Genomic DNA, 26,151 nt, shown 5'->3' on the forward strand with positions numbered 1-26,151 from the left:
ATGGCTGGTGGACAGGTGAAATGTTTGTCTGTGATTGGATTCAGTCTTATCTGCCTTAAAATGGTGAGTTCACCATTCCGACCTACCTGCAACGATTTAAGGGGAAAAAAGATACATTCAATATCTTTCTCTTTTTTTGAGGGCCTCAGGGGTGGGGAGATGGAAATCAAAATACTTTGGAGGCATACCAAGATTGTATATGTTTGTGTGTTTGAAATTTAATGCAATTTACTAGTGAAAGAAAACAAGAATATCATTATGTTTTAAGAACAAAGATTTCTGAAAAATCCATCAGCAGCTACTGACTTAGTTCAATAGGCAGATTCAGGGAGAAAAATGAAACAGTAATGTGATCTCTCTCCATCCTCTCAATTTTATTTAGGATTGCTTTGTGGTAGATTTGAGTGCTGGAAAATAATTTGTGCAAATAAATACTGTGTGTGGATTGGAAGATTGCTCACATTATGTATAAACATGTTGTGCTAAGTATATTACTGCTCTGATTTAGGTTTTACATTTCCCCAAATGGTGTTTTTCTTTATGGTTCTAATATTCTAAACTTTCCTTTTTCCAGGTTGCTTCAACAAAAACAGGTAACATTCTCTGAAATGCAAGTTTACCCTCCCCATATTTGATTTTAATTTCCATTGTTAATTCCTGGGCTACCCTGAAATATAAAGGCTATACCAGGAAAAATATTCAACATTTTCTGAGCACTCACACTGTGAGTGTAACTGGTAAGACAAATACATGGATCAAAATTTAAAGATACATCCTCATAAGATATTCTTCTTGAGTACTGAGATGTATAGAGTCATGCAGTCATAGATTTTTCTCAAACACGGTTAACCATTAGTAAAGTATTACAATGATCATCATTCTAGTCAAAGAAACAAAATTTTAGTGAAGAGCCTAATTTATATAACTTTTCTTATTTGTCTTCTAAGGAATTAGAGGAGAAAACTAGAAACAGTTTTGATCAAAATTCTCTAATAAAAGATGCTCTAATAAAAGATTCTCTAATAAAAAGATTAGATTCTTTAATAAAAAAGATTTTATACTTATAATATTGCATCCTTAAAATATAAACAATGAAAGCCCAGAGCTGGAAAAAGGCTTTCTTTTAAGAGATTTTATCACCATTTTTCTTGAATAAATGACTGAAGGCAAGGATAATTTCTCTACAGGCCTCTCCTGGCTCATACATTCTAGAAATTTAAGTCCCTAGAATGGAAACTTATGTTCAATGGAATTTAGATTACCTGAAGGAACCATATAATATCAATTATATCACCAATAAACTCTCTTACTAATTCAGCCAAATAAGAACAAATATTATTTATTATTTTGTATATACCACAGAAAAGGAAATGTAAATAAGGCAATTAAAATGTTTGATATAGATTTTTGGCTGAGCCATAAAATCCGTGCTTATACCATAGGTTTTTAAAAATTATTATTTCATGCTTTATTCTTACTCACTTATTCTTGAGACACCTTCAGGATTGACCAGGAAGCTGTGAGAGGGACTATTTGGCCATAAACAAAGTGATTTTTAAAAAATCAGTGGCCCTTCGATTGGACAAATCTAGTTCTGCTGTCTCTTAGAGGGTCCCAGGACCACAGGACACACTGAGCCCTCAGAACAGGCCTCTTTTTAGTCCCACGTTACCCACACTATTTGAGAGAGAGAATGGGGCAGACTGATATACTGGTGATGCTGTTAATTGATTCATCCTGTCTTTTCAATAGATGTGATGTGTTTTATTGATACTGTATAGGAGGTTTCATTTGGGGTGTGTGTATTCTGATTCTTTTTGGGCTCTGACATCGGCTGTTTATCTGTGTCTGGCCACTGGGACCACATGGGCTAATTTAGATCTCTGAGTTGGTAGAATGCACAGATGCTGTGACTCAAAGCGTTTCATTTTTGACTAATCAGAGTGGTTGATTGCAAATCTAGGGAATAAATTTTTCTCTTTCATCAGTGCATTAAGCGGGCCAAATACAGAACAAAGAAAGAGTGAAGAACCGCTGCTAATTTATGAAGACTTACACGTCCTGCTCAATCTTCTCATCTCTTTAAGGGAAACATAGTACAGAGGTGTTGATCTTTTTTCATTGCTGTTACTGGTCAGATTCTTCTCTAGAACCATGTGTAAACAGGCAATCTGTCTCTCCAGCCTGTGCTTACCCCAGAGTCTCCATAATCCCACCTTCCCTGGCAGCACCCCCTCCATGGCAGTGCCATGCAGTCTGGCTTTTCCAAACCCCAAAATTGCTCATTGTGGTTCACACACACACACACACACACACACTAACCCTTCCTACCTTTCAATGTGCCCTTACATTCACTATTTTACTTAATCTTTACCATCTTAAGATGTAAGTATTTTACATTTCAAAGTAAACTCAAAGATGTAGGAATTATTAATATTCCATATACTCAAGGAAGAAAACTGAGACTAGAAGAGGTTAAATCACCCGTACGTGTTCATAGACAGAAGTAAATGGCAGAGCCAGGGCTCAAACCCAGCATTCTGAAATCCAGATCCTTTGCTATTTTCCCATAATGAAACCCCACGTTCCATCCTGCTGATACTGGCTTCATGTACTACTATGCTGGGCAAATGTGCCCCTCCCAGCTCAATTCAATACGACAAATTTTGTGGAGTCCTCAGGCCCCTTGACAGGCCTGTGGGGAGATAGCCGGTGTCATGCCAGCCTTTTAGATGCCTTTCAAGCCACTCCATGAAGGCACTGTCATGACAATGTCTAGTTTGGTTGTCATTTGTCCAGGAAATTAGTCCATTCCAATGAGCAGGACTGGCTAACAGGAGATAAGATGAACAATGGGGACAAGGGAAGCAGCAGGGATTGAGACACTGCAAAGTTAGAGGAAAGAAGGTATTAACAGAGAACAAATAACTGGGGGAGCAGAAAAGGGATGAGTGTGTAGGAGGGATAAATGTGAGACCCCTGCGGGGGCTTTCTATCCTACAACAGGGAGGGGACATAGGCGCTTCCCGCAGAGTCAGCTTCTGCTGGCAAATGGCTAAGATGAGCCCCTGCAACTTTTCCCCGGCACTTATAACCATCATAGTTTTCTTTTGATGGCAAAGGAGACAGTCCTGGGTGATGTTCAAGGAATGTCTGGCCAGTGCACAGTGGACTCTTTGTTCATTGTTGCAGCGTGGTTATTTCTGAGATGCTGCCAAAGCCAACTTTCTGGGCTATGGGTACAGAAAGAGAAGTTGTCTGTGTCACTCACATGGGGTTTTGCAGGTTGGGTTCTGTTGGAGGGAGGGAGTTGATACTGGCAAATCACACATTTGGACGGTATTTATTTCTCCTCTTTGCCCTAGAGTTTTGTTTTGCACTTTAGTTTTGAACTTGGCATATAGTGATTTTACCCAGCAAATGCAGTACATTAAATATAAAAGACCAATTGCCAGCTTCAAACCTAAAACCCAGATATTTTTGTTTGACCTTTTCTTCTACTTGGACCTCCTACACCCAGGGCATTTTTGAGTCCGTGGAGTTTTGCAGAGTAGTAAATCTGATTACCATGTTGTATCTTCAACCCCATGCCCAAAGTATAGAAATGCCTTGTGTAAACTCATGACATAAGCATTCACGGCCTCCTGGGAAACCATGGCCAGGCCCAGGTGAGGAGGGACCCCGGCATGTCATTCTTAGGCTGGGACGGATGTTTTGATAGAGAAGGAGAGAATAAAGTTTATTTTTATTTTATATAGAAGAATCTGAAAATTGTTACACTCTGATAATATTAAAGACAGTACGCTCAATTATGAAGCAAAGAACTCAATTCTCCCCCTTCCTCCATTAGATTAAATGTCACTTGGAAAATGTGCAAAGTGCATACGTGGAAATCACAGCCTCGACAGAAGTGGGGGATGGAGGTGGACCCTTGCTGGAGACATCACATAGAGGTGGAGCAGGGAGGGGAGACCCGTGACAAAGCCTGCCTGGGGATTCACAGAACGCCAGACTGGAGTAGCCTCCAGAATGGAAGCCGTCAGTTACTCTCTCCCGCCCCTCAGAGTTCTTCTCCCAAATCACTCCTTACTCTTAGTTAACTCTTTTAAAAGTACAAAAAGTGCAAATTATCCCAGAGGCAACCGGGAAAGTCCTCTTTGAGGTCCCATTCCTGAATGAGAAGTTTGAGCTTTCTTGCTCTCTTCTGGAGAGTAGCTTTGCCTTTCTTTTCCTCTGTTTTTTTGTTTGTTTGTTTGTTTCTTGATCTGGAAAACAAGGGCAAGGTTTATGTCTGAAGGATGACATGAGAATGACTTAGTTTGAAAGTAAAATGATGAAAGAAGTAATCCTTATATGTACCCTAGCAAATGTACACCTTCAAAATCTCTTTCAGCTCCCAAAATACCCACTATCGATCAGGCATATTCAAAAATCAGCAACAGTATCACTGTGGAATGGGCTACAGTGCCAGGGGCCACCGGTTACCTCCTCACAGCCAGAGACGGGAACGCTGTCATTGAAACCGTGGTGGCCAGTTCCCCAGGCACTGTGACGGGCCTAAAGGCTGCAACCTTGTACCAGATCACCATCAGATCCATCAGTCCTGCTGGCAGAAGCCAGGCATCGCCTCCAAAACAGGCAAAGACAGGTAGCTGGATGCTTATCCTCTGTTGAGCAATTGCTTGTGACCTGGATCAATTATACTGAGGATGCATATGCATGATGTAATTTTGTGTCATGTGAATGTCTATGATTCAAGGCCCAGAAGTGAAAGCCACCAAGTGACTTTTTTTTTGGAATTCAAATGTCTGTGGAGGAGGTGGTATGTAAATTCCAGATGCTTTGGAAAATAAAACGCATTTCTGGGCATCTTTAAAAGCATCGTGCTTTTAAATCTCTGAAAAAGGAATTTCTGTTTCATTTTGTTTGTTTGTTTGTTTTATAAATTTATTTATTTATTTTTGGCTGCATTGAGTCTTTGTTGCTGCGCGCGGGCTTTCTCTAGTTGCGGAGAGCGTGGGCTACTCTTTGTTGCGGTGAGCAGGCTACTCATTGCGGTGGCTTCTCGTTGCAGGTCATGGGCACTAGCGTGTGCGGGCTTCAGTAGTTGTGGCACACGGGCTCAGTAGTTGTGGCTCACGGGCTCTAGAGTGCAGGCTCAGTAGTTGTGGCACACGGGCTTAGTTGCTCCGCAGCATGTGGGATCTTCCTGGACCAGGGATCGAACCTGTGTCCCCTGAATTGGCAGGTGGATTCCCAACCACTGCACCATCAGGGAAGCCCAGGTATTTCTGTTTTTAACCTCAATTATCAATAAAGACCATGTGGAATAAAGAACACATAGAAGCGATTTTGCTGCACTTTGACTTGTTTGAAATAAAACTAGAGTTTGTCATCAGCATGACAAATCGATTTGATAAAGTTGTACCTCAGCATATTTCTGAAAGGTTGCGTGCATGTGAAAATAGTATAAACTATCATTCCCCCCATTGATTTATATTATGATTACAGGGAGGTTTTATCTAATTTCTTACCAACTTCCAGTTGAAGGTATGCCTAATATTAGAATTTCTCTGTTCCCCCTTCCTCTGCTGAGTCATCTGTAATTAATACACATTTAAATAACATTGTTTAATGGAACTCTGCCATGAATCCTATTGCAAAGCAAATAATTTTTTCATAATATGGATAATCAACCTCAAATTACCTATTCCTAAATTTGAATTAGCCTCTCTTGCACTTTCATAACACAAATGCACAGGTTTTTGTCTTTGTAGTGCTGGCTGCACCAATTCTACAAGTAAGCTCTCCAAGTCCAGACTCTATTCTTGTGCAGTGGGAAACCGTATATATGGCAACCGGATTTTCTGTGTCCATTATGCGAGCTAATGGTTTGGGGAGAATATGGAAAGAAAATACCACCAACACCTCCTTGACATTCACCAGTTTAGACGCTGGGACTCTCTACACCATAAAGGCCTATGCGTGGAATGCCAGCGGAACACCTGGGGATGACTCCACCTGCAATCAGAGAACAGGTAAGGACTTCGCAGCTCAGTCCCAACCTTCTCCTTTTTGATTAATGAGAAAGGCTGTGCACTGCAGTCACTGAGAGCAGCGTTAAGTGATAAGTACAGAGCAGCTGGCAGCAGCTATTTAAATTTATTATGAGCTTATTTATAGTGTCTTGATAATTCCTCCTTGGTGGTTTAAATGCTTACGGCATGTGTAAAGAAATGCTGCTCAGAGCGCACAGAGCATGGCACCACCACCCCCCCAGAGCCAACTTATTTTCACCTTACATGTTCAATATCACACAGCAGGAGATAATTCTTATTAGGTTTACCAGTCACCTCTTGTCCCTTCATAGGTTCAGACCAAGAGTAGAGAAAAAAAGAACTGGACCAAACAAGAATTTATTCAGCAGACATTTAATGAGTGTGTCCCAACTTTCAGCTGGCATTGCTCTAGAGGCACAACAACAAAAAAAACAAACTTCCTGTTATGGCACTTTGTGCTGTGGTGGGAATCAATATTTCAGATATATTTCCCAAAGTCCTCAGTTTGGGCCTGAGGTCAACGAGGGGCTTCCTACCACCTCTCCTCCTGCTATAGGCTGAGAAGCTGATGCATGGTGTGTGTTCTCACAATCCCCATTGCAGGGATGCCTGACCAGGGCATCCTACTGCATGATAACTAGATGCCCAAACTGAGCTGCTGCTCTGAGCCAAAAGAATGAGATGGAGAGAGAGGGAAGGAGAGAGATTTTTCCTTCTCTTGAGGCAGAGTGAGTCATCCTCTGACAATATGGCCTAGTAGATGCCGGACTCACCAACCAGATTAGCTGTTTCATCTCTTGGGGAGGACCAAGGAGAAAGTGGAAAGAAACCAGAAATGTTCTCTCCAACAGCTCCTACTTTGGAGGGGAGTGGAAGCCCCATTGTCTATAGGCCGAAGCAGAAATGTAGGGAGAAGTGAAGGGTTTGCCTTTTATATTACTTCTCCAGGTAGAAATCAGAGCAAGGTGGCCCTAAGGTGATTCATGATGGGGCTGGTGAGTCAGGATGTCTGTGACAAACCAGTCTCTCTGGGCCTCTTCCAAGACATTCACTCATTCTTTCTCTCCACAAACATTTATTGAGGGCCTCAAGCTGTTTTAGGAGGATAAGCCTGAGGAAAGGAAGGCATATTTCTAAGAATGCAGAGGAAATCATTTTGGAGATGCTAAAAAACTGCCTTCCTGTGTGACCATCACACTTGATACTTTCCTTTTTTCCCTTTGATTTAGAATAGAAAGTCTGCTCTTCTGTAAGCAGCTGTGACCTAAAAGCTCTTACATGTCTTAGCGTGTGTCAAAAGTACAGAAGGAATGTTGTTGAAACTAATCTGTTTAACTTTATCAATCTATAAGAGAATATTTGACCTACCACTTGATAACATACCCACATGACCCTCTTAGCCCTTCACATTTATAATTTCATTTAATTATTTGTATCACTTATCAAATTGTACGTTCACTCATTCATTTATTCAAGATGTTTACTTAGTACCTATATGTGCTAGGATCTGTTTTACAGATGAGAAAAATAAATAACAAAAAGATTAAATAACATAGCCGAAGTCATATAGCTAGTTATGAGTTTGCATAGTTAATGGGAGATGTGTTACCAGTTCTCAGGTACCCTAAATCCCAATTTTATGCTTTGTACACTTGCAAGTATCATATGATTGGAGTACTCCATCCTCCAAGCTCTGCAATATTGTTAGGTCAAATCTTACTTGGGTTCTTGAGGTTACTGCAAAAATCTTAATTGTTTCTCAAAAATGTAGGTCCTCGTGCTCCTGCCAACATCCAAGTCTCTTTTGATAGCGGTTCTCTGAAGGCATCTGTTTCATGGGCACCGACAGAAGGAGCTTTCAACTATACCGTGATGGCTTTGAGTGACTCTTCCAGGCTGAGCTGTAGTACGACTTTCAGTTCCTGCACCATCTCCTCTCTCCAGTGTGGAACCAAGTACCTGATTTCAGTTTTAGCAACTAATGATGCCGGATCTAGCAGATCAATTTCAGCAGTGACCCTGAAAACTGGTATGTAAACAAGAGTGAGATCACTGGGGGGTTGGTAAGCCAAAGTGACTACCATTAGGGAAACAAATAATCACATGACAATGTTCCAGAACACTCTAGAACAAGCAAAAATGAAAGCCTGGTCTAAATGAAAGTGTTGAGTTGTACTTTCTGATGAGTTTGAATAATGTTGATAGTGAAACCAGATCTCGTGCGTTGGAAAAAAAACTGAAAATTAGGAAACCTGGTTCCTATTCCAGATCTTTCACTAATTAGTTTATTTTCTTTCGCATTTGTAAAGTTGTAAATATTCTAAGATCCAGTTTGAGTGTTACACAACTCTAGCTGTGCAGTACAGATAGTGGTCTCTTATTTACATCATGTTTCACAGACCTAGGCCTGGTGGGAGCTATTTTTTTAAGATAAAGATGGAATGTCTATAGTTTGGAATATGTGTTTAGATATCTTCCCACTTTCATTCTCATCAAAGAGATAAAGACATACATATATGGAGGTCTATGCTTCAATTTAGAAATATCTGTGTGTTTTGGGGATGAGAACTAACATTTAGTGAAGAGCTACTATGCAAAGATGCAAAGAAAATCTCTTGCAGTACTCTCACAACTGTTTATTATTTATCATTTCCTAGTTGCTTGTGCACCTGGAAGGGTGACAATCCAAGAAGATCCCCCTGGCCACCTGTCTGTGGCTTGGTCCAACGTGCATCTGGGTGATTACTATGTGGCCTTTGTGAAGAATGACGATGGCTTGGAAGTACACTGCAACACCTCCCTCACCCAGTGCAATTTCTTATCTGAGTGTGGCTTCACTTACTTTATTAGTGTTTTTGCCTATAACAAGGCAGGACAGAGTCCTTTGGGTGATGTGTTTAATTATACCACAGGTGAGTTGCACTTGATGCTTGTAAAGGGAGTTGAGTTCTGAGTTCACTAAACTCAACAGCAGAATGGATCATCCATTGCACTTATTGACTTACCTAGACCACCTGGGAGCCATTCCAGGGCCAAGAATGGAAAGTGAATATCTTCTTTCACATCCTTTCCAGACTAGGGAATTTGGACTTCGTGGACTCAAGCTTAATAAGAATGCAAGGTTTAGGGGTGAAAAGAAGGGAAAGAATGTTGTTACTCAAGCTTACTCTGAAAAGTTGAACCCTCCACCAAGATCTACTCAGTGTTCAGCCCTGTGCTGGAGGCTGAAGGGGAGGTGATCCTTAGGTCTCAGAGTTCACTCTTTCTGCAAGCCCAGAAAACAGGGATGCAATGGCAAAGATTCTACAGGGTGTGGAGGGCTTTGGAGTAGGACACCTGGGTTTAAGTCCTAACTTGACCACCAACTCATTTGCAAAATGGGAATAATGATGCCTACCTTGCTAAGTTCCTTAGTATCTGCTACTGCAAAATGGGACAAATAATAATGAGAACATGAATATGAAAAGGTCTTTGTATATGAGAAAAGCACAATGCAAATATTTTTATTAGCATCATTATTATTGTTACTATTATTCTCCACTAGGCTTGGGTCTTCAAAGGGCAGGGATTGTATTTTATTTATCTCTCATCCTGAATGCTTATCATAGTATGACTGGCATATGGGAGATGCTCGATTTTTAAAGAATGAATGGAGTGAGTGACAAAATTAATTAACTATATTTACAAACAAGAATACTATAATATAATTATATAAATAACAATACTAGCTGGGATATAATATATTTTTAATATTTATTTATTTATTTATTTGGTTGCACCCGGTCTTAGTTGCAGCAGGAGGGCTCCTTAGTCGTGGCATGTGAACTCTTAGTTGTGGCATTCTTGTGGGATCTAGTTCCCTGACCAGGGATCAAACCTAGGCCCCTACGTTTTTACCAAGATGAAGGAATCAAGTAATTGGTGCCTTTGGAATTTAGAATCAGAGGCTATCAGTAAGGTCTCAAGAGCACAGGAGGGTCTTCCGGCAGGACTGGCCTTGAACTGGATCTTTAAGGATGATGGAATGTAGGTGGGGCAAGAGCATTCCAGAGAAACCCCATGTGAGTTAGACACTTGTCAGAATTTGTCTGTGAGGTAGTGTGGGGCCTCTTCTAAAATCTGCTAGTACAATGCTTCTTCCCCTCCTCCGCCCTCTAGTTTTATCTAGTTTAGTGTCTGGAAAGACTGATAGGATCTAAAGTTAAACTAAACATGATTTTGTCAGGCAGAAGAAGGGAACCGCATTCCAGTAGCACAAACACAATCTTTGAGGCATAGGGAAATAAAAGCGCGTGTGAGAATTGAGGGGTCTGGTGAGGCAGGGGATGGGGAGGGGCAGCTGGACATATCGACTGGGTAGAGCTTGTAATAACCTTGAATGTCATGCATAGAGAATTCATCCTCTACGTAGTGGGTGTTAGGCCAGGACTGGAGCTGGACAGACCTGTAGGAGATTGTTGCAGTGACTTAGGAGGGTAGTGCAGAGGCTCTGGGCACAGAGACGCCAGGACTCAATGCCACTCTGACAGCATGGCTCCTGTACTGACCTCCGCTCTCTCTCTGCTCCTGCTCTCAGCCCCCTGTTGTCCTGGTGACATTAACCCTGTGTTGGTGTCCAGTGACAGAGTAGAGATCGTCTGGCCTCCCGTCCGTGGTGCCGAACTTTATGAAACCAAGGCTGTAGATGGGTTCAGCGTGGTTGAATGCAATGACACTGTTCCGGCTTGCACCCTTTCTGCTCTAGAGTGTGACACCAAGTACAACATCACGGTGTTTTCCTTCAGTGAAGTCCGGGGCAGCAATACGTCATGTACTTCCCGATTTATAACCACAGGTATGATACAGAGATTTCATTCACTGATTCTGAACGGCTCGCCCCACCTATGTCCCTCAGGAAGGGCATTCGGTAAAAAGGCTAACTGCCATTAGCCACCCTGTTGTGGTGACCCTGAGAGCCCCTGTCTTACTAAGGAGAGGCAGAAGAGAAGGTGGAAGAGGGAAAGAGGACAAAAAGGAAATAAAAGACCATGGGGAGAGTGGAAGGTTTTGCTAGATTACCTCAGCCATTCACTTCCTCCTACCTTTGGGGCGCCTGCATGTATTCACACTATGAAGGTTAAGACCACAAATGTTTGTCCTAATTACTTTCGCTATTGGAGTTCAAATGGCTCCTTAACATTTTCCAATTAGTCCGAAGCTATGGGAACCCAATACCATACGTCAATGTCAACAAGGTTTCCACACAAAGGCTGTATGAATTTGCCCTACATGCATGGTATGGTCGAAAGTAATGATCTCATTTGCGGGGGAAAGGTCAGTTTTCGACCAAATGGCATGTGTGATATTTTTGGTTTTTTGTTTTTTGTTTTTTTTGTTTTGTGGTACACAGGCCTCTCACTGTTGTGGCCTCTCCCGTTGTGGAGCACAGGCTCCGGATGCACAGGCTCAGTGGCCATGGCTCACGGGCCCAGCCGCTCTGCAGCATGTGGGATCTTCCTGGACTGGGGCATGAACCTGCGTCCCCTGCATCGGCAGGCGGACTCTCAACCACTGCGCCACCAGGGAAGCCCACGTGTGATATTTTTGATTCTGACTGTTTCAATTCATAATCTAAAATCTCTTAGCTCCTTGCAGCCCTGAAATCAAAAATGTTTCGAAGGATGCCTTTTCCATGATTAACGTGTACTGGCGATCCACTAATGATGAGGCCACTTACACAGTGACTGCCCAGGGAGAGAAAGGGCTGCACCGGTGCAGCAGCACGGGAGAGTCCTGCACCTTGTGGGGCTTGCCCTGTGGCTCAGTGTTCTCCGTCACCGCTGTGGCTGAAACACCAGCAGGACGGAGCCTGCCCAGCTACAGTGTGCCCTTAGAAACGGGTATGTAGCAACCACAGCCTGAACCTCTACTTCAATGGGGTCCTTAGGAATTGTTTTAGGACATGAACTTTCTTATTTGATTTACCCTAAGTGTGATAGAAATACCTTAAACTCAGAGAGGCCTTTCAAAGAGCCCCAGTCTTAGACAACTTTCACACAGGTTCTTTAAAAGTATCATCTGAAGGCTCTAATATATTCAAATACCAACATCAAAGGAGGAATACATGGACTCTGCAAAAACATTTATTTGAATTCGTATTCCCCCATGACACAATCTACCAAAACAACTAACAAGTGACCAAATGAGCTAGTTTATTGTTTATTTCTTTGGTTCAGCCCTTTCAAATCTTTCTCTAAAAAATGCTTTCTGAGTTTGTTTCCTAATTGCTAGAAGGGGATAATGGCTTTATCGGGTGGCTGTGAATATTACGTTATTTATGCTGCAGAGCACTTAGAGTGCCTGATGCACAGTGAGAGCATATGATAAACGAAAGCTGCTATTGCTTCATAGCATTGTGTGTGAATGAAATTTAGCAAATTACTTAAAGCCTTTGGACGTTATTTTCTCTTATATACAACGATAGATGGCACTTTAGACTAGATAAGTTGAAACGTAAAGAGCAGCAGAACAGAGACAATGCCAAACACGCAGGAAGATTCCAGATATTCTATATCCTGTATAATGGATCTTTGAAAAGTTGAGAATTGGTTGTGGTACTCTTAGGTGGCTAAGAATATTTTGAGCTTTTATATCAGCTATGTACTATGAAATGCATGAGAAAGGCAAAATACATTTCATTGCAAACGTAAGATATATTGGGAGAAAAGGTGAATGCAACCATTGCTTTAAAATTTGCAGTTGGAATTGTTAAAGTTGGAGAACAACAAAGGGTTTCTTTCTTATTCTGAAAAAAATTGGGGAGAATCTCACATTACCCATAGCCAGTCATTGCACTGTGTTCTTGGGGAAAGCACCTGCTATATACAGTGATGTTAAATAACGTATCAGAGGGAATGAGATTTTACTTAACAAAAGACAATTTTTTTTTTTTTTTTTTTTTTTTTTGCGGTACGCAGGCCTCTCACCGTTGTGGTCTCTCCCGTTGCGGAGCACAGGCTCCGGACGCGCAGGCTCAGCAGCCATGGCTCATGGGCCCAGCTGCTCCGCGGCATGTGGGATCCTCCCGGACCAGGGCACGAACCCGTGTCCCCTGCATTGGCAGGCGGACTCTCAACCACTGCGCCACCAGGGCTGCCCAACAAAAGAAAATATTTAAAGTTTTTTTTAATTTATCTTTTTTTTTTTTTTTTTTTTTTTTTTTTTTTTTTTTTTTTTTTTTTTTTTTTTAAATTAATTAATTTATTTATTTATGGCTGTGTTGGGTCTTCGTTTCTGCACGAGGGCTTCCTCTACTTGTGGCAAGCGGGGGCCACTCTTCATTGCAGTGCGCACGCGGGCCTCTCACTGTCGCGGCCTCTCTTGTTGCGCAGCACAGGCTCCAGACGCGCAGGCTCAGTAATTGTGGCTCACGGGCCCAGTTGCTCCGCAGCATGTGGGATCTTCCCAGACCAGGGCTCGAACCCGTGTCCCCTGCCTTGGCAGGCAGACTCTCAACCACTGCGCCACCAGGGAAACCCTAATTTATCTTTTTATTGAAGTATAGTTGAGGTACAATATTATAGAAGTTACAATATAGTGATTCACAATTTTTAAAGGTTATATTCCATTTATAGTTATTAAGGACGTTTTGATTAACAGTTGAAGGTTTGAGAAATTTAGGATATTGAATGAAACACAGGCAAAATACCATACTTGGTTAGTTTTCACAAATAACCCTCACTGGAAATAAATCCCCAGTTTTTTCTCTTTCCTCATTTAAGTGCCGTGCTGTCCAGCCAGGCTGGCAGTAACTCAGGTCACACAATCGGTAATCAACGTGAGCTGGACTGTTGGGACCGGCGCCCAAACCTATGTGACAGTTCTGGAGTCACACACTGGACAGTCTAAGTGTCACACCCATCAAAACCACTGTCTCCTGGGATGCATCACATGCGGCATCAATTACACAGTGGCATTAAAAGCAATTAGTGCCACTGGGTTGACTGCGGACTGTGGCTACCAAAGTTATTCCTCGAGTAAGTGAATTCTAACCTCTAGCTCTAGAGTATCAACAAGAACTTTGACTATTATAGATCCAGACATAGCCTTTCCATCTCATTTTAAAAGATGCTGCATCTCCACCGAGCTTGCATGGTAAGTTCAGATTACTTTCTAAAATGTTTACAGTTTTCCTCTTGACTTAGGACCTCAAAGGTTCAGAGGCTTCTGTTAGTAGTTGGTGAATTAACTCCCCTGGTAACAAGGTTCAGGTGTACTTTTTCTAAAAGAAGGATAGGTTTTTATATGACCCAGCTACCTGCAGCACAGAGTAACTCAGTCTGGCAGAGTTTTCAGAAAGCATTTAGATCACACATTCTATTTGGCTTCAATTTTTCTTTCTTCTTATTATGCTACTACCTCACTCTTCTAAACCACTCCAGCTTCTTCTGTGGTTTCTTATTTCAACACGTTAACAGAGCACAGTATTGCATCTTGTTCTTCACAAAGACCAAGCCACTAGGAAATAGCGGGAGAAGTAGGGAGTGGTACAGGGTTAGCAAATAAGATTTCTCTGGTGTGATTCTAGTCCACTGAAGTAGCTGCTTGGAGAACTGTTTTGAAAAAATCTTCTAAGGATGCTTCTCAGGCTTAATGGGAGAGAGTACAATGACCAGTTAGCTGTATCTGTCCCAAGGCATGGGGTGGGAGAGTTGAAATATAATTTTGGCATCCCAAAGGTAATAGAGTGAGTCTTCAACTAGGAGTTTAAAGACCTGGCTTCTTAAGCTGAACTGCGTTATCTTATTCTCTGATTCCATTTCCTAATTGGTAAGAGAAATAGGAATCATCATGATATGAAAGCATTTAAAATGTGCTACACATACATAAGCTGGATTATCATTCCTTTTGGCCCATTAGCTTTCATTAGGTTTGCTGCCTAATTTCTCACCTTGATATCCAGTTCTGGAAATATGGCCCATTGCTTACCTTCACACCTAAAAAACCTTTTTTTTTTTTTAAAAAAAAGAATAAATCAAAGTCTATCTGTAACTGAATTTTTTTAATTATTATACAATAACATTTTTATTTTAGTTACTGAGGAATCCACCATTTGACACCTAATATGTGGCCTGCTCAAGGTATTCAGGAAAAGAGAAAGGAAAAGTACCCAGTCAGCTAACATGGATGAAGAGTGGGCCAGCGACAGGCATCATGCTACTCAGCTCAGCAAAATAGGTCTTTTCAGTTAATGCTGAATGCACTTAATTATATTTAAATTGAATCCCACTAAAATCATATGAAAATAGGGCATTATGAGGGATCTTGACAAGAATTCTGTGCATTTGACTCATAAAGTTTGAGTCATATACAATACACATCTGCCAAGCGTGGACTTTTGGCCTCACCATTGTTCTCTATTAAAAACTCATGCCCCACCTCACCCTCACACGTGGATTTCTAATCATGTGACCCATCACAGAAGGAACTTGAATACTCCCTCAAATCTGGCTCTAATCATTTATTATTGAGTAGGTTACATATGTTGTTTCCCCATAGTAACAAAGGCCAGGTTTGTGGTGATGGTGGAATAGTGATGTGTTTGTTTTTGTTTGTTTTATCCTTCAGGTTCCTGCTGCCCTTTGGGGGTGAAATTATATAGTCTGGGCCCTAATGGCATCCGGATCTACTGGCAGGCCTCCAGGGGCTCTGCCAATTACAGCACTGACCTCTATGGTTCCAAAGGCATTTTCACGTGTGCCCCAAGCACTGGCCTCAGTTTCTGCGATATCACCGAGATACCCTGCGGGGATGTATATACCGTGATGGTCTCCCCAGTTGCTGAGACAGGACTGAAGCTTACTTTCTGTCCAAAAAAAATATATTCAGGTAGGGCAAATTATGACCCTTTATTTAAAACTAGCCCTCAACTCAATCTGTGAATTAAGACTCAGAACACTCACACTTATTTGCTATGTAGGAAGGTCAAAGAGGGCATGACATTTTGTACATCCTGCAGGCAGATTCTGGCTACTGGGGACCCCAAGCTTCTTTGGAATTGTGATGCTTTATTATTACTTGATATGGAGACACTCCTCTCATCCCTCTCTCTCTTTTCTCCTTCAGAAAAAGGACCAGATGTTTGCTGCTTAAACAGTAAAGCAGATTTAACATGATTTTCTGCTTTGAGATTTGGGAATAGGTTTGTAACATAGTGTTAGAGATAATGACAAACAACCTGAATGTTTGAAATAAGAGACTTGAATCTTTATTTGCACAGATTCAGACTTATGACTGAGGGAGAGTTGGAGGATCAGAAAAAAACAAATTTATAAATCATAAGCTAGGTTTGGAAATATGAGTGGGCAGACAGTCTGTGATCACAAAATGCACGAATGTCAGCCACTGCCATCTCACCAGAGCTGGCAGAAAAACATTAGCAATTCTCCTGCTCTGTATTCCAACACGTTCTGCTACCTTGCCCAGGGCATAGTCATGTATTTTTCATATATTTCTAAAATAAAATAAAATGAAGAGACGATGAAGCCCTAGAACTTTGCAGGTCAACACAAGAAGAGGAATAAATATTGGCTCAGAAATTTACTAATAACCAGAATCTAAAATTTCCAATTATGGGTTGGTGACAAGAAGGTTCAAGATGGCTCCTGGTGATGGAACCAGGCCAGGTCCTCTTCAGGGGGTGTTCTTGCTGTCCTTGGTTGTCATGCTCTGATTCCTTGCTTTTTCATTATCTTGTCCAGAGGACAAGCTGGTCCAAAGCATGGCCCTATGGGAAGGGCCAGGAATAATAGGTCGTTGGGCTGAGGATAAGCTCTTAGGAAGAAGAGCCTATAGATCAACAACAATACTTCACTATATTTGCATAATGTTTTGAAATTTATCAAGCATTTTCATATTCAATATTTCACTGAATGCTCAAAATAACTCTATGGGGTAGGTTCAACAGATTTTATTATCTCCAATATATAAATGAGCAAACTGAGACTCAGAGGCTCCCAAATCTCTACCTACAACCCCTCTCTTCTTCTGACCCCTAAATCCATATGGAAATGTGTTATCTCTACTTAGAGATATGACCCAGGCATTTCAACTCCTCAAGGCCAAAAGGAATTTCTGATCTTCTGCAGTTTTTGATCTCCTGTCATCCTTGTTTCAAGTACTCAAGCTGAAAACCCAGGAGTCAGCTTCCCTCTCCCTCACCCTCCATGTTTTAGTAGTCTCCCAGCCCTGTCCTGTTCACTCCATGATGGTTTCTAAATCCAACTTCTTCTCTTCATTCCTATAGCTACTTCAATATTTCAGGATCTTACTACCTCTCCCCTATGCTACTACACCAGTCCTGTCCTCCTGCCCTCTTGCCAGTCTTCATACTATTGCTAGAGTTGTCATTCTAGGACACTGACCCAACTGTCTTTCTTTCATGCTTCAAAATCCTCAGAAATTTTCTATTGCCCCATAGAATAAAATTCAATCCTCTGAGCATGGCATTTAAGGTCCTTTACAATCTGTCCCCCATCTGTCTTTCTACACTTGCACTATCCAATAGAAATTTTTTTTTTTTTTTTTTTTTTTTTTGCGGTACGCGGGCTTCTCACTGCTGTGGCCTCTCCCATTGCGGAGCACAGGCTCCGGACGCGCAGGCCCAGCGGCCATGGCTCACGGGCCCAGCTGCTCCGCGGCATGTGGGATCTTCCCGGACCGGGGCACGAACTCGTGTCCCCTGCATCGGCAGGCGGACTCTCAACCACTGTGCCACCAGGGAAGCCCTATCCAATAGAAATTTAATGCAAGTTTGAAAATTTTTAATTTCCTAGTAGCCATGTTAAAAAGGTAAAAAGAAATAGGTGCAATTAATTTAATAGTATATTTATATATTTTTTATATAGTTAATTTTAATCCTAAGTATTCTACTTTTCAACATGGAATCAATATAAAAAATTTATATATCAATATAAAAACTTTATATATTTTTTCTATACTAAGTCTTCAAAATCTTGTGTGCATTTATTTAATACAGCACATCTCAGTTCAGAATAGCCACATTTGGAATGCTCATAGCTACATGTGGTAAGTGGCAACTGTATTGGACAGTACAATTCTAGGTTCATTCCACAACATCTCTCCTGAGAAGACTCCATTCTCTAGTCTAGTCACATGGGACAATTCACACACATCTGCCCTTGCCACACACACATACCATGGCACATCATGTTTCTGAGGTAATGCAGCACTCCTCTCTTTGCCTGGATTTCCACCCCACCTCAACCAAGGGAACTCCACCAGCCCAAACTCCCCCTCCTCTCTGAAGTCTTCTCCAGTTCTCATAGTCTGAGTTCATCTCCCTCCTTTATGACTCCACCTCACTCTTATCATCTTCACCACACCATATTACTGTGAGTTGAATGTGTGTTATTTCTGCTAAACAGTAATCTCTTGGACTCTCAGTACTTTGCATGTAACTATTGCCCAATACATTTTAAATTTTAAAAGGAATGAATAAAAGAGTGTATGTGTTTGTCTATGATTATACAGCCAGTAAGTGAGTGATGGAAGTCTTTGTTCTTTCTCCTACTTCATACTCACAATTCAACCCTTAGAGAGTCATTCCTCTGATAGTTTGTTAGTTGGAACTCTAATACCTTTGGTGGGGTGTTATCTCAAGCCTGTAGCCATTTCACTTTAGTAAAGGTTGGGTGTCTAGACTCAAGTTAAGGAATCTACCTTTGCTCTGTCTCCCTAGTAAAAACCATGCATCTGGGGGAAGGTTTTTGGTTTTGTTTTTTGGTGTGTGTGTGTGTATGTGTGTGTGTTTTTTTTCTCCAATATCAATGATGCCTTAATCCTGTAATTAGGGTGATACTGTAAATAATAATAATGACTAATATTTATTGAGTGCTGTGTGCCAGACACTATTCTAAGGGCTTTACATGTATTAACTCAGTTGACCCTTATAACAACCCTATGAGGTTATTTTTTTTAAATTAATTTATTTATTTGGCTGCATTGGGTCTTCGTTGCTGTGTGTGGGCTTTCTCTAGTTGCGGCAAGCAGGGGCTACTCTTTGTTGCGGTGCGCAGGATTCTCATTACGGTGGCTTCTCTTGTTGCGGAGCATGGGCTCTAGGTGCGCGGGCTTCAGTAGTTGTAGCTCGTGGGCTCTAGAGCACAGGCTCAGTAGTTGTGGCGCACGGGTTTAGTTGCTCCGCGGCATGTGGGATCTTCCCGGACCAGCGCTTGAACCCGTGTCCCCTGCACTGGCAGGCGGATTCTTAACCACTGTGCCACCAGGGAAGTCCGAGGCTGGCATTCTTATTCTTACCACTTAACAGATAAACTGAGGCACAGAAAAGTCAAGTAACTTGTCCAAGTTCATACTGTTAGCAGGTATCTCCTTCTCTTATCCCCTAAGCTGATTCTTACTCATTCTTTGGTTCACTTTCCTATTATTCTTTCTTAAATTATATCTTCACCATCTCAAATACATCAATAAATATATTTTAAATGCTTGTGTTTTTATTTATTACAGTAACCTGCTCTGGAAGTACACTTGGAATGGGTAAGTCATTTTTCTCATGGATACAATAGAAAGGAATTTTTTTGTTGCCCTTTAAGGTGACTTAAGTCAGGATCAAAGCTGACTCTTCAGGGACTTCCCTGGTGGCTCGATGGGTAAGACTCTGCACTCCCAATGCAGGGAGCCCAGGTTTGATCCCTGGTGGGGGAACTGGATCCTGCGTGCATGCCACAATGAAGTCCGCATACTGCAACAAAGATCCTGTGTGCCACAACTAAGACCTGGTGCAGCCAAAATAAATAAAAATAAATTTAAAAAAACAACAACAAAGGCTCATGCAGCCCTAATATTAAAAAGAAAGCTGACTTCAATTAGAAAGGCAAATGCTTTCTTTCTGTGATGCGAGGGGTCCTTGCTCTCCTCTCACATAACATTTTCTCCCCTATTAGATTGTCTCCCCTCAGATTCCACCAGTGGAGATGAACTCCTTTGGATTCTGAAATTTTTTCAGTATTCCAGGGTCCCACAGGAAAATGTAAGTATGTTTCAGAGAGGCAGCCGCTTCATCCCTCACTTCAGATAGTGGTTTCCAACCCTGCTATACACTGAGTCACTTTGAGAGCTTAAGAGTAATTGATGCCTGGGTTTTATCCCCCCAAAATCTGATTTAATTGGTTTGGGGTAAAGTCTGGGCATCAGGGTTTCTAAAAGCTCTTTGGGTGACTCTAAAGTGTAGCCAAAGCTAAGAACTGCTGCTTTAGAGCAGACCTTCTCAAACCTTATTGTGCATCCGAATCACCTGGGGCCTTGTTAAAACCAGATTCTGATTTGGTAGGTGTAGGAAAGATCTGAGACTTTGCACTACAAACAAGGTCCAGGTGATGCTGGTGTCGCCAATACTGCTGGTCTGACCTCACTATTTTTTTTTAATTAATTAATTTTTGACTGCGTTGGGTCTTCGTTGCTGCACATGAGCTTTCTCTAGTTGTGGTGAGCGGGGGCTACTCTTCATTTCGGTGCACAGGCTTCTCATTGCAGTGGCTTCTCTTGTTGCAGAGCATGGGCTCTAGGCGCCGGACTTCAGTAGCTGTGGCACGTGGGCTCAGTAGTTGTGGCTCAGGGGCTTAATTGCTCTGTGGCATGTGGGATCTTCCCAGATCAGGGCTCGAACCCTTGTCCCCTGCATTGGCAGGTGGATTCTTAACCACTGCACCACCAGGGAAGTCCCTAACCTCACTTTAGTAGTCAGCTGTTGGAATCTGTCAACAGCCTGCAGAGAGCTAGGATGTCTGCTTCCAGTTTGTATGGGTGGACATGGCCAGCAGAGGAAAAGGGGTGCTGAAAGGGCAGCTGGAGTAAAGATAACCCTCACTGCCACTCAGGTGTTCTCATGGCTGATCCTGCCTAGGCTATTCGGGGTGCCCCACAGAGGCTACTCCTGGCTGGGGCCACGGAGATGACCACACAGAGCTGTGTGTGCTGACCCAGTAAGTAGCATGTACTGCTTCACGAGGAATTTTCTAGGAGGCCTGCTTGATTTGGGGTCGTGGGAAAACCCCCAGGGAATATTACCAACCCCAAAGTACAGATGGGACACGTAAACACACATACACATACACACAATCAGACATGGCTGACTTCAGAGAGTGTGGGTGGAAATGAAGCCTTCCTACCAGTAAAGCCCACCAGACAGCCTCCCAGCCTGGGCCAGCTCCCCTCCGAAACTTCCTTCCACTGGCAGGACACATGCTTCTCTGTGCTGCCTATTCTCTATTTCCTCTCCCAGTCTACTACTTCTCTGAGCACAGCAGGACTCATGCTTTCTAATTCCTGCCCCACCTGCAGGTCTGAAATAAGAATAATCCCTATTAATTTTTAAAGAGTTTCTGTTTCCAGTGACTACAGGGAAACAGACCTGGCTTATTAAAAACAAACTGTGTTAGCATACAGGTTTTGTTTTTCTCTTTTTGATTTCACTTTGTTATACAGCAGAAACTAACACAACACTGTAAAGGAATTATACTCCAATAAAGATGTTTAAAAAAAAACTGTGAGGAAAGTTCTAAATTATAAAAAATTACTTTAAAAAACTCCCAAAGGGGGCTTCCCTGGTGGCGCAGTGGTTGAGAGTCCGCCTGCCGATGCAGGGGACGCAGGTTCGTGCCCCGGTCTGGGAGGATCCCACATGCCGCAGAGCGGCTGGGCCCATGAGCCATGGCCGCTGAGCCTGCGCGTCTGGAGCCTGTGCTCTGCAACGGGAGAGGCCACAACAGTGAGAGGCCCGTGCACCGCAAAAAAAAAAAAAAAAAACCTCCCAAAGTACTAATGACCGTAAGCCCTGGTCTTCAGTGAAATGTACATGGGCCTGGGTCTGCATTCTTGGAAACTATTTCCAGTATTATGGCCATTTTAAATCAGTGTTTCCCCTGAGCCATAGAGGGGTAGTAGAAGTGTCTTGGGGGCCCCTAAGAGGTGAGGAGTGGTGTATTGTTTTCTGGTCTTCCCTAAGATTTTGTTTTGTTGTTGTTGTTGGCCACGCCATATGGCATGCGGGATCTTAGTTCCCCAACCAGGGATTGAACCCGTGCCCCCTGCATTGGGAGCACAGAGTCCTAACCACTGGACCGCCAGGGAAGTCCCTTCCCTAAGATTTTGTTAGAGAAAGAGACGCAATACTTTTTTTTAAAAAATGCTTTAAAACCATCACTCTTAGACCTTGCTATTCATCAGCATCACCAGAACACTTGTTCAAAACGTACAATCTTAGGCCCCACCCAGATTTACTAAATCCCCAGATGATTCACATGCATGTTCAAGTTTGAGGATCACTGCTTAGACAGTAGTGTTCAAACTCTGGTGTGCATCAGAATCTCTTGGAGAGCTAATAAAGGATGTAGAGAACCAGGCCTGCTGACGTGGGTAAGACCTGGGCCTTCGTGTTTCTGTCAGGTTCCCAGGTGATTCTGACTCTCCAAGTTTGAGAAGCACTGCTCTAGGTCACTACCCTCCCCTTCCTCTGTCCCTCTGGGCTGGCCCTGATCGTTGCTTCTCCCTTCCTTAGCAATTTCAATCTTCAACCTGAAGAGATCTGACCCTCTCTTTAAGGAGATCCTTGTAGAAATCCTGCAAGACTCTCAAAAAATGAGTATTTAGGGGCTTCCCTGGTGGCACAGTGGTTGAGAGTCCACCTGCCGATGCAGGGGACACGGGTTCGTGGCCTGGTCCGGGAGGATCCCACATGCCGCAGAGCGGCTGGGCCCGTGAGCCATGGCCGCTGAGCCTGCGTGTCCGGAGCCTATGCTCCGCAACAGGAGAGGCCACAACAGTGAGAGGCCCGCGTACCACACACACACACACACACACACACACACACACACACACACACACACAAATGAGTATTTGGGGGCCTCTACATCATACAGAATTCACTGTATTAAGGGAGAGATTCTAAATTGCTTCCAATTTCAGCATTTCTCCTCTCTATACACAGGACTAGTCAGATTAGGTCCCTGGCTGACATGGGGCCTCCAGATATGCTAAGGGAAGCCTTGGGAATCTTTCTGTCTAAGACTTTTGGTCTTGTTTTACTCTTGGATTATCCTAGAGGTTTTCAACAGCATGAATGGATTTTTTTAAAGAGACAGATCTGGGTTCAAATCTGACCACTATCCCTTACCCTGAGGCAACTTGCTTCAATTCTAAGTATAGGTTTCCTCATCTGAAAATTGGAAAAAACTCCTCATAAGATGTTATGAAGATGAAAGGAGATATAAATTGTTGGACACAATGACAGGCCCAAAGTAAGCTCAATTAATAAAAGGCCTGGGGGTGGAGAGGAAAGTTCTTTGTCCTGGGTCAGTAATCTGAGCTCAAAGAGACTCTTGGGGAGGATTCATTTCATCAAGCAGGAGAGAGAACACCCTGCTTAGTTAGAACCTGCTGGTCAGTTTCTTCTTGCCCTTTGAACAGTTCAGATTCTCTTAATTTTCTGTTTATTTACTGTGAAGTGCTGCAAAAATAGCATTTCAAATCAAAATGGTAATCTGAACCTCAGAGACATTTAAGGGCTTTTTAATTTAAAAAAATGTCTTCAAATTTAATGCATTTCGTGGCTTCTTCCCTTCTTTGCCTTTTCAGTGATTTACAGAGGGAAGAGAAATGCGGAGTGACATAGTGAACCATGGATAAAAAAAGAGACTTGACTAGTGAGTAATTTCAATTGAAATGGTATGATTCAAAGGCAAAGTTTTTTTTTTTGCTTTGCTTTAAAAAAATTCTTCCCATATCTTTTGCAGAGTTTCCTCAATTGTTAGTGTGATAAGAGATGGAGAAGATCTATTAGAATACAAAATGCCTCTAGGATAGGACAAGCCCTTTTGGCCTTTAGAGAACCACTCTAGCTCCATTTCCTGCAGGAAGGTGTGTCCTCACCTGCACAGGAGTTCAAGATCGGCTGCGGAGAGAACTCAGTAGAGAAATGAATCCAGAAAGTCCTCTGGAAGGCTGCCAGAGTGAGCCAGCACACTGGGAAAGTCCTGGAAATGTGAAAGTTCTGCTTAGCAGAAATTCTTTATTTCACATCCAGACATACTACAGACTTCAGCACACCCACTTCATAAGCATTTCATCGACCCCAGCACTTGCCGTGTGGCCCTCTAGCCATTCAAGAGTTGGACACGTCCACTCCCAGAGAAGTCGAAATCAAGCCACCACATAGACACAAGACACACATAGACAGCACTCACCCAAGATGAACCTCCACCAGGACTTTGGCCGAGGTTGGATAGCAGCAGCTGCCAGGGCCACCTGTAGTAACAAACACCCTCAGCTCAAGTTAGGAGGAAGCTGAGCCACTTGCAGCCTTCACCAAGCCAAAGCATCGTGTGATGAGACCTCTGTGTGTGTGTCTGGGAAAGCAGAGCTGTTGGCCTGTTGCTGGAAGGACTGTGGTCATGTTTTTGAATGAGCAAATATTTCAGATGGAGGGACAGCCAGGACCAGAGCCTCAAACAGTGGCAGAGTGACATAGGGAAGGACCATCAGTCTTGCTGGCTGTAGCCCCCACTTACACTCTAACTGCTTTTTTTTTTTTTTTTTGAATCTTTGGCGAGAAAAGGTAATGATATATAATATAAATCTGTTGTACCTAAAAAAATTTTGTCCTTCAAGTGCCAGTAACCTTATTAAAAGATAGTGCGAGTAGGACTTGTGTAACACATGTAACTAAAGTGTTTACTCCCCAGAAGCATAGCTGTGGAACTAAGAACGTCTGTTGTTAGGAACAGCCATCAAACTCTGCCCAGAGGGAACTGGAGCGTGGAATTAGGCTTGAGGTACACTAGGAGGGAGCAGCAAACTTCCTTTTCTATGTCTGCTTTCCCTTTCTGTGTAAGACTGATGAGAGGTACTCCCCAGAGCAACTGCACTTGAAAAGGACATAGACGAAGACACAGATCCCAAAAAATGGAATTTGCTGTATCAGAGAGCACACACAGAGGAGGGCCAAGTTTTAGTTCACTTTTGTTCCTAAATACCAGTGTCTGAACAGGAGTCGGGCTAGGTGTATCGACATCAGTTGGGGAACCCATTACTTAATATAGATTTCTGGGTACCACCCCTGGAGTTTCTAACCCAGCAGGTTTGGGACCAGGCCTGAGAATCTATATTTTTAACAAACCCACCAAGTGGTTCTGACATGCAGCCAGGTTTGGGCACCTTAAAAGGCTTGCCTTGGTCAGTTCTTCCTTGAAGCAACATTTCAGTGATGGGATGCTGAGATGTGTTAAAAGATAAACTGAGGCATATTAAAAATTTTAAGAGTTTATTTGAGCAGAAATTGATTCAAATTCAGCAGCACCAAAACAGAAATGGTTAGGAGCACTCCACTGACAGGTGCTGGGGGCGGGTGTTGGTGGTGGTGGGGCTTTTATTGAGAAGAGGCAGAGCAAAGCAAGGATATTATCTGATTAGCTCTAAAGCTATGGCCAGTAGCTATATAGCTATAGTGGTTGCCTTATTTGGGAAACCCTAGTTGGCTGTTTGTGATTGGTTGTCCTTAGATTTTGATTTCTTAACCTCGAGACCCTTGCAGACTTAGGTTTTTGTTTGCTTACGAAGGGGGCTAAGGTCTGAGAACGACCTCAGTCTAATGGCCTCCTTGTTTAATTAACTTAACAGAAGATAGAGGGCTGTGGCATGTGAGGAAAGATTGGTGAGAAGATCTGGAGGGTTCAGAGTGGGTCCATGCCCTGTGAGGGCAACCATGAACTGAGGCAGCGTTCTGGGCTGTGGTTCAGAGCCCATGTGAGACTGCGTGCTGAGCCCGGTTGCTGGCGGGGTGTGCCCTCTGAAAAGAGTTGTGTCCATGGCTGACTGGAACAGCCAAAGAGCTGAGGGCAAAGGCCAAATGGAAGGCCAGGATCCCTGGTTCTAGGACACTAGAGGGCTGGGACCAGTACGCTCATACCCTATAAATACCAGAACACAGAAAATGAAATGGCCTGTCTACTTAGCTAGGCATCTTCAGAATTCCACAGAAGACAGTGTGGTCCCCACTGGGTGAACATAAAATCAAAACATG

At 42.7% G+C, this 26,151-nt stretch overlaps 1 protein-coding gene across 1 annotated transcript; it reads left to right on the forward strand.

Annotated features, from left to right (window-relative positions):
- On the forward strand, positions 1-23,740 carry FNDC7 (fibronectin type III domain containing 7; the record flags this gene model as incomplete). Its single annotated transcript, XM_079697548.1, has 12 exons — positions 1-63; positions 575-593; positions 4,394-4,648; positions 5,778-6,038; positions 7,831-8,088; positions 8,717-8,971; positions 10,636-10,893; positions 11,684-11,938; positions 13,820-14,074; positions 15,666-15,926; positions 19,584-19,613; positions 23,709-23,740. 12 exons carry the CDS (start codon positions 1-3, stop codon positions 23,738-23,740), a joined length of 2,202 nt encoding a protein of 733 aa, XP_079553674.1.
- Positions 23,741-26,151: the final 2,411 nt, after the last annotated feature.

The sequence above is a fragment of the Hyperoodon ampullatus genome (genome assembly GCF_949752795.1).
Source record: "Hyperoodon ampullatus genome assembly, chromosome: 2".
Lineage (NCBI taxonomy): Eukaryota > Metazoa > Chordata > Mammalia > Artiodactyla > Ziphiidae > Hyperoodon > Hyperoodon ampullatus.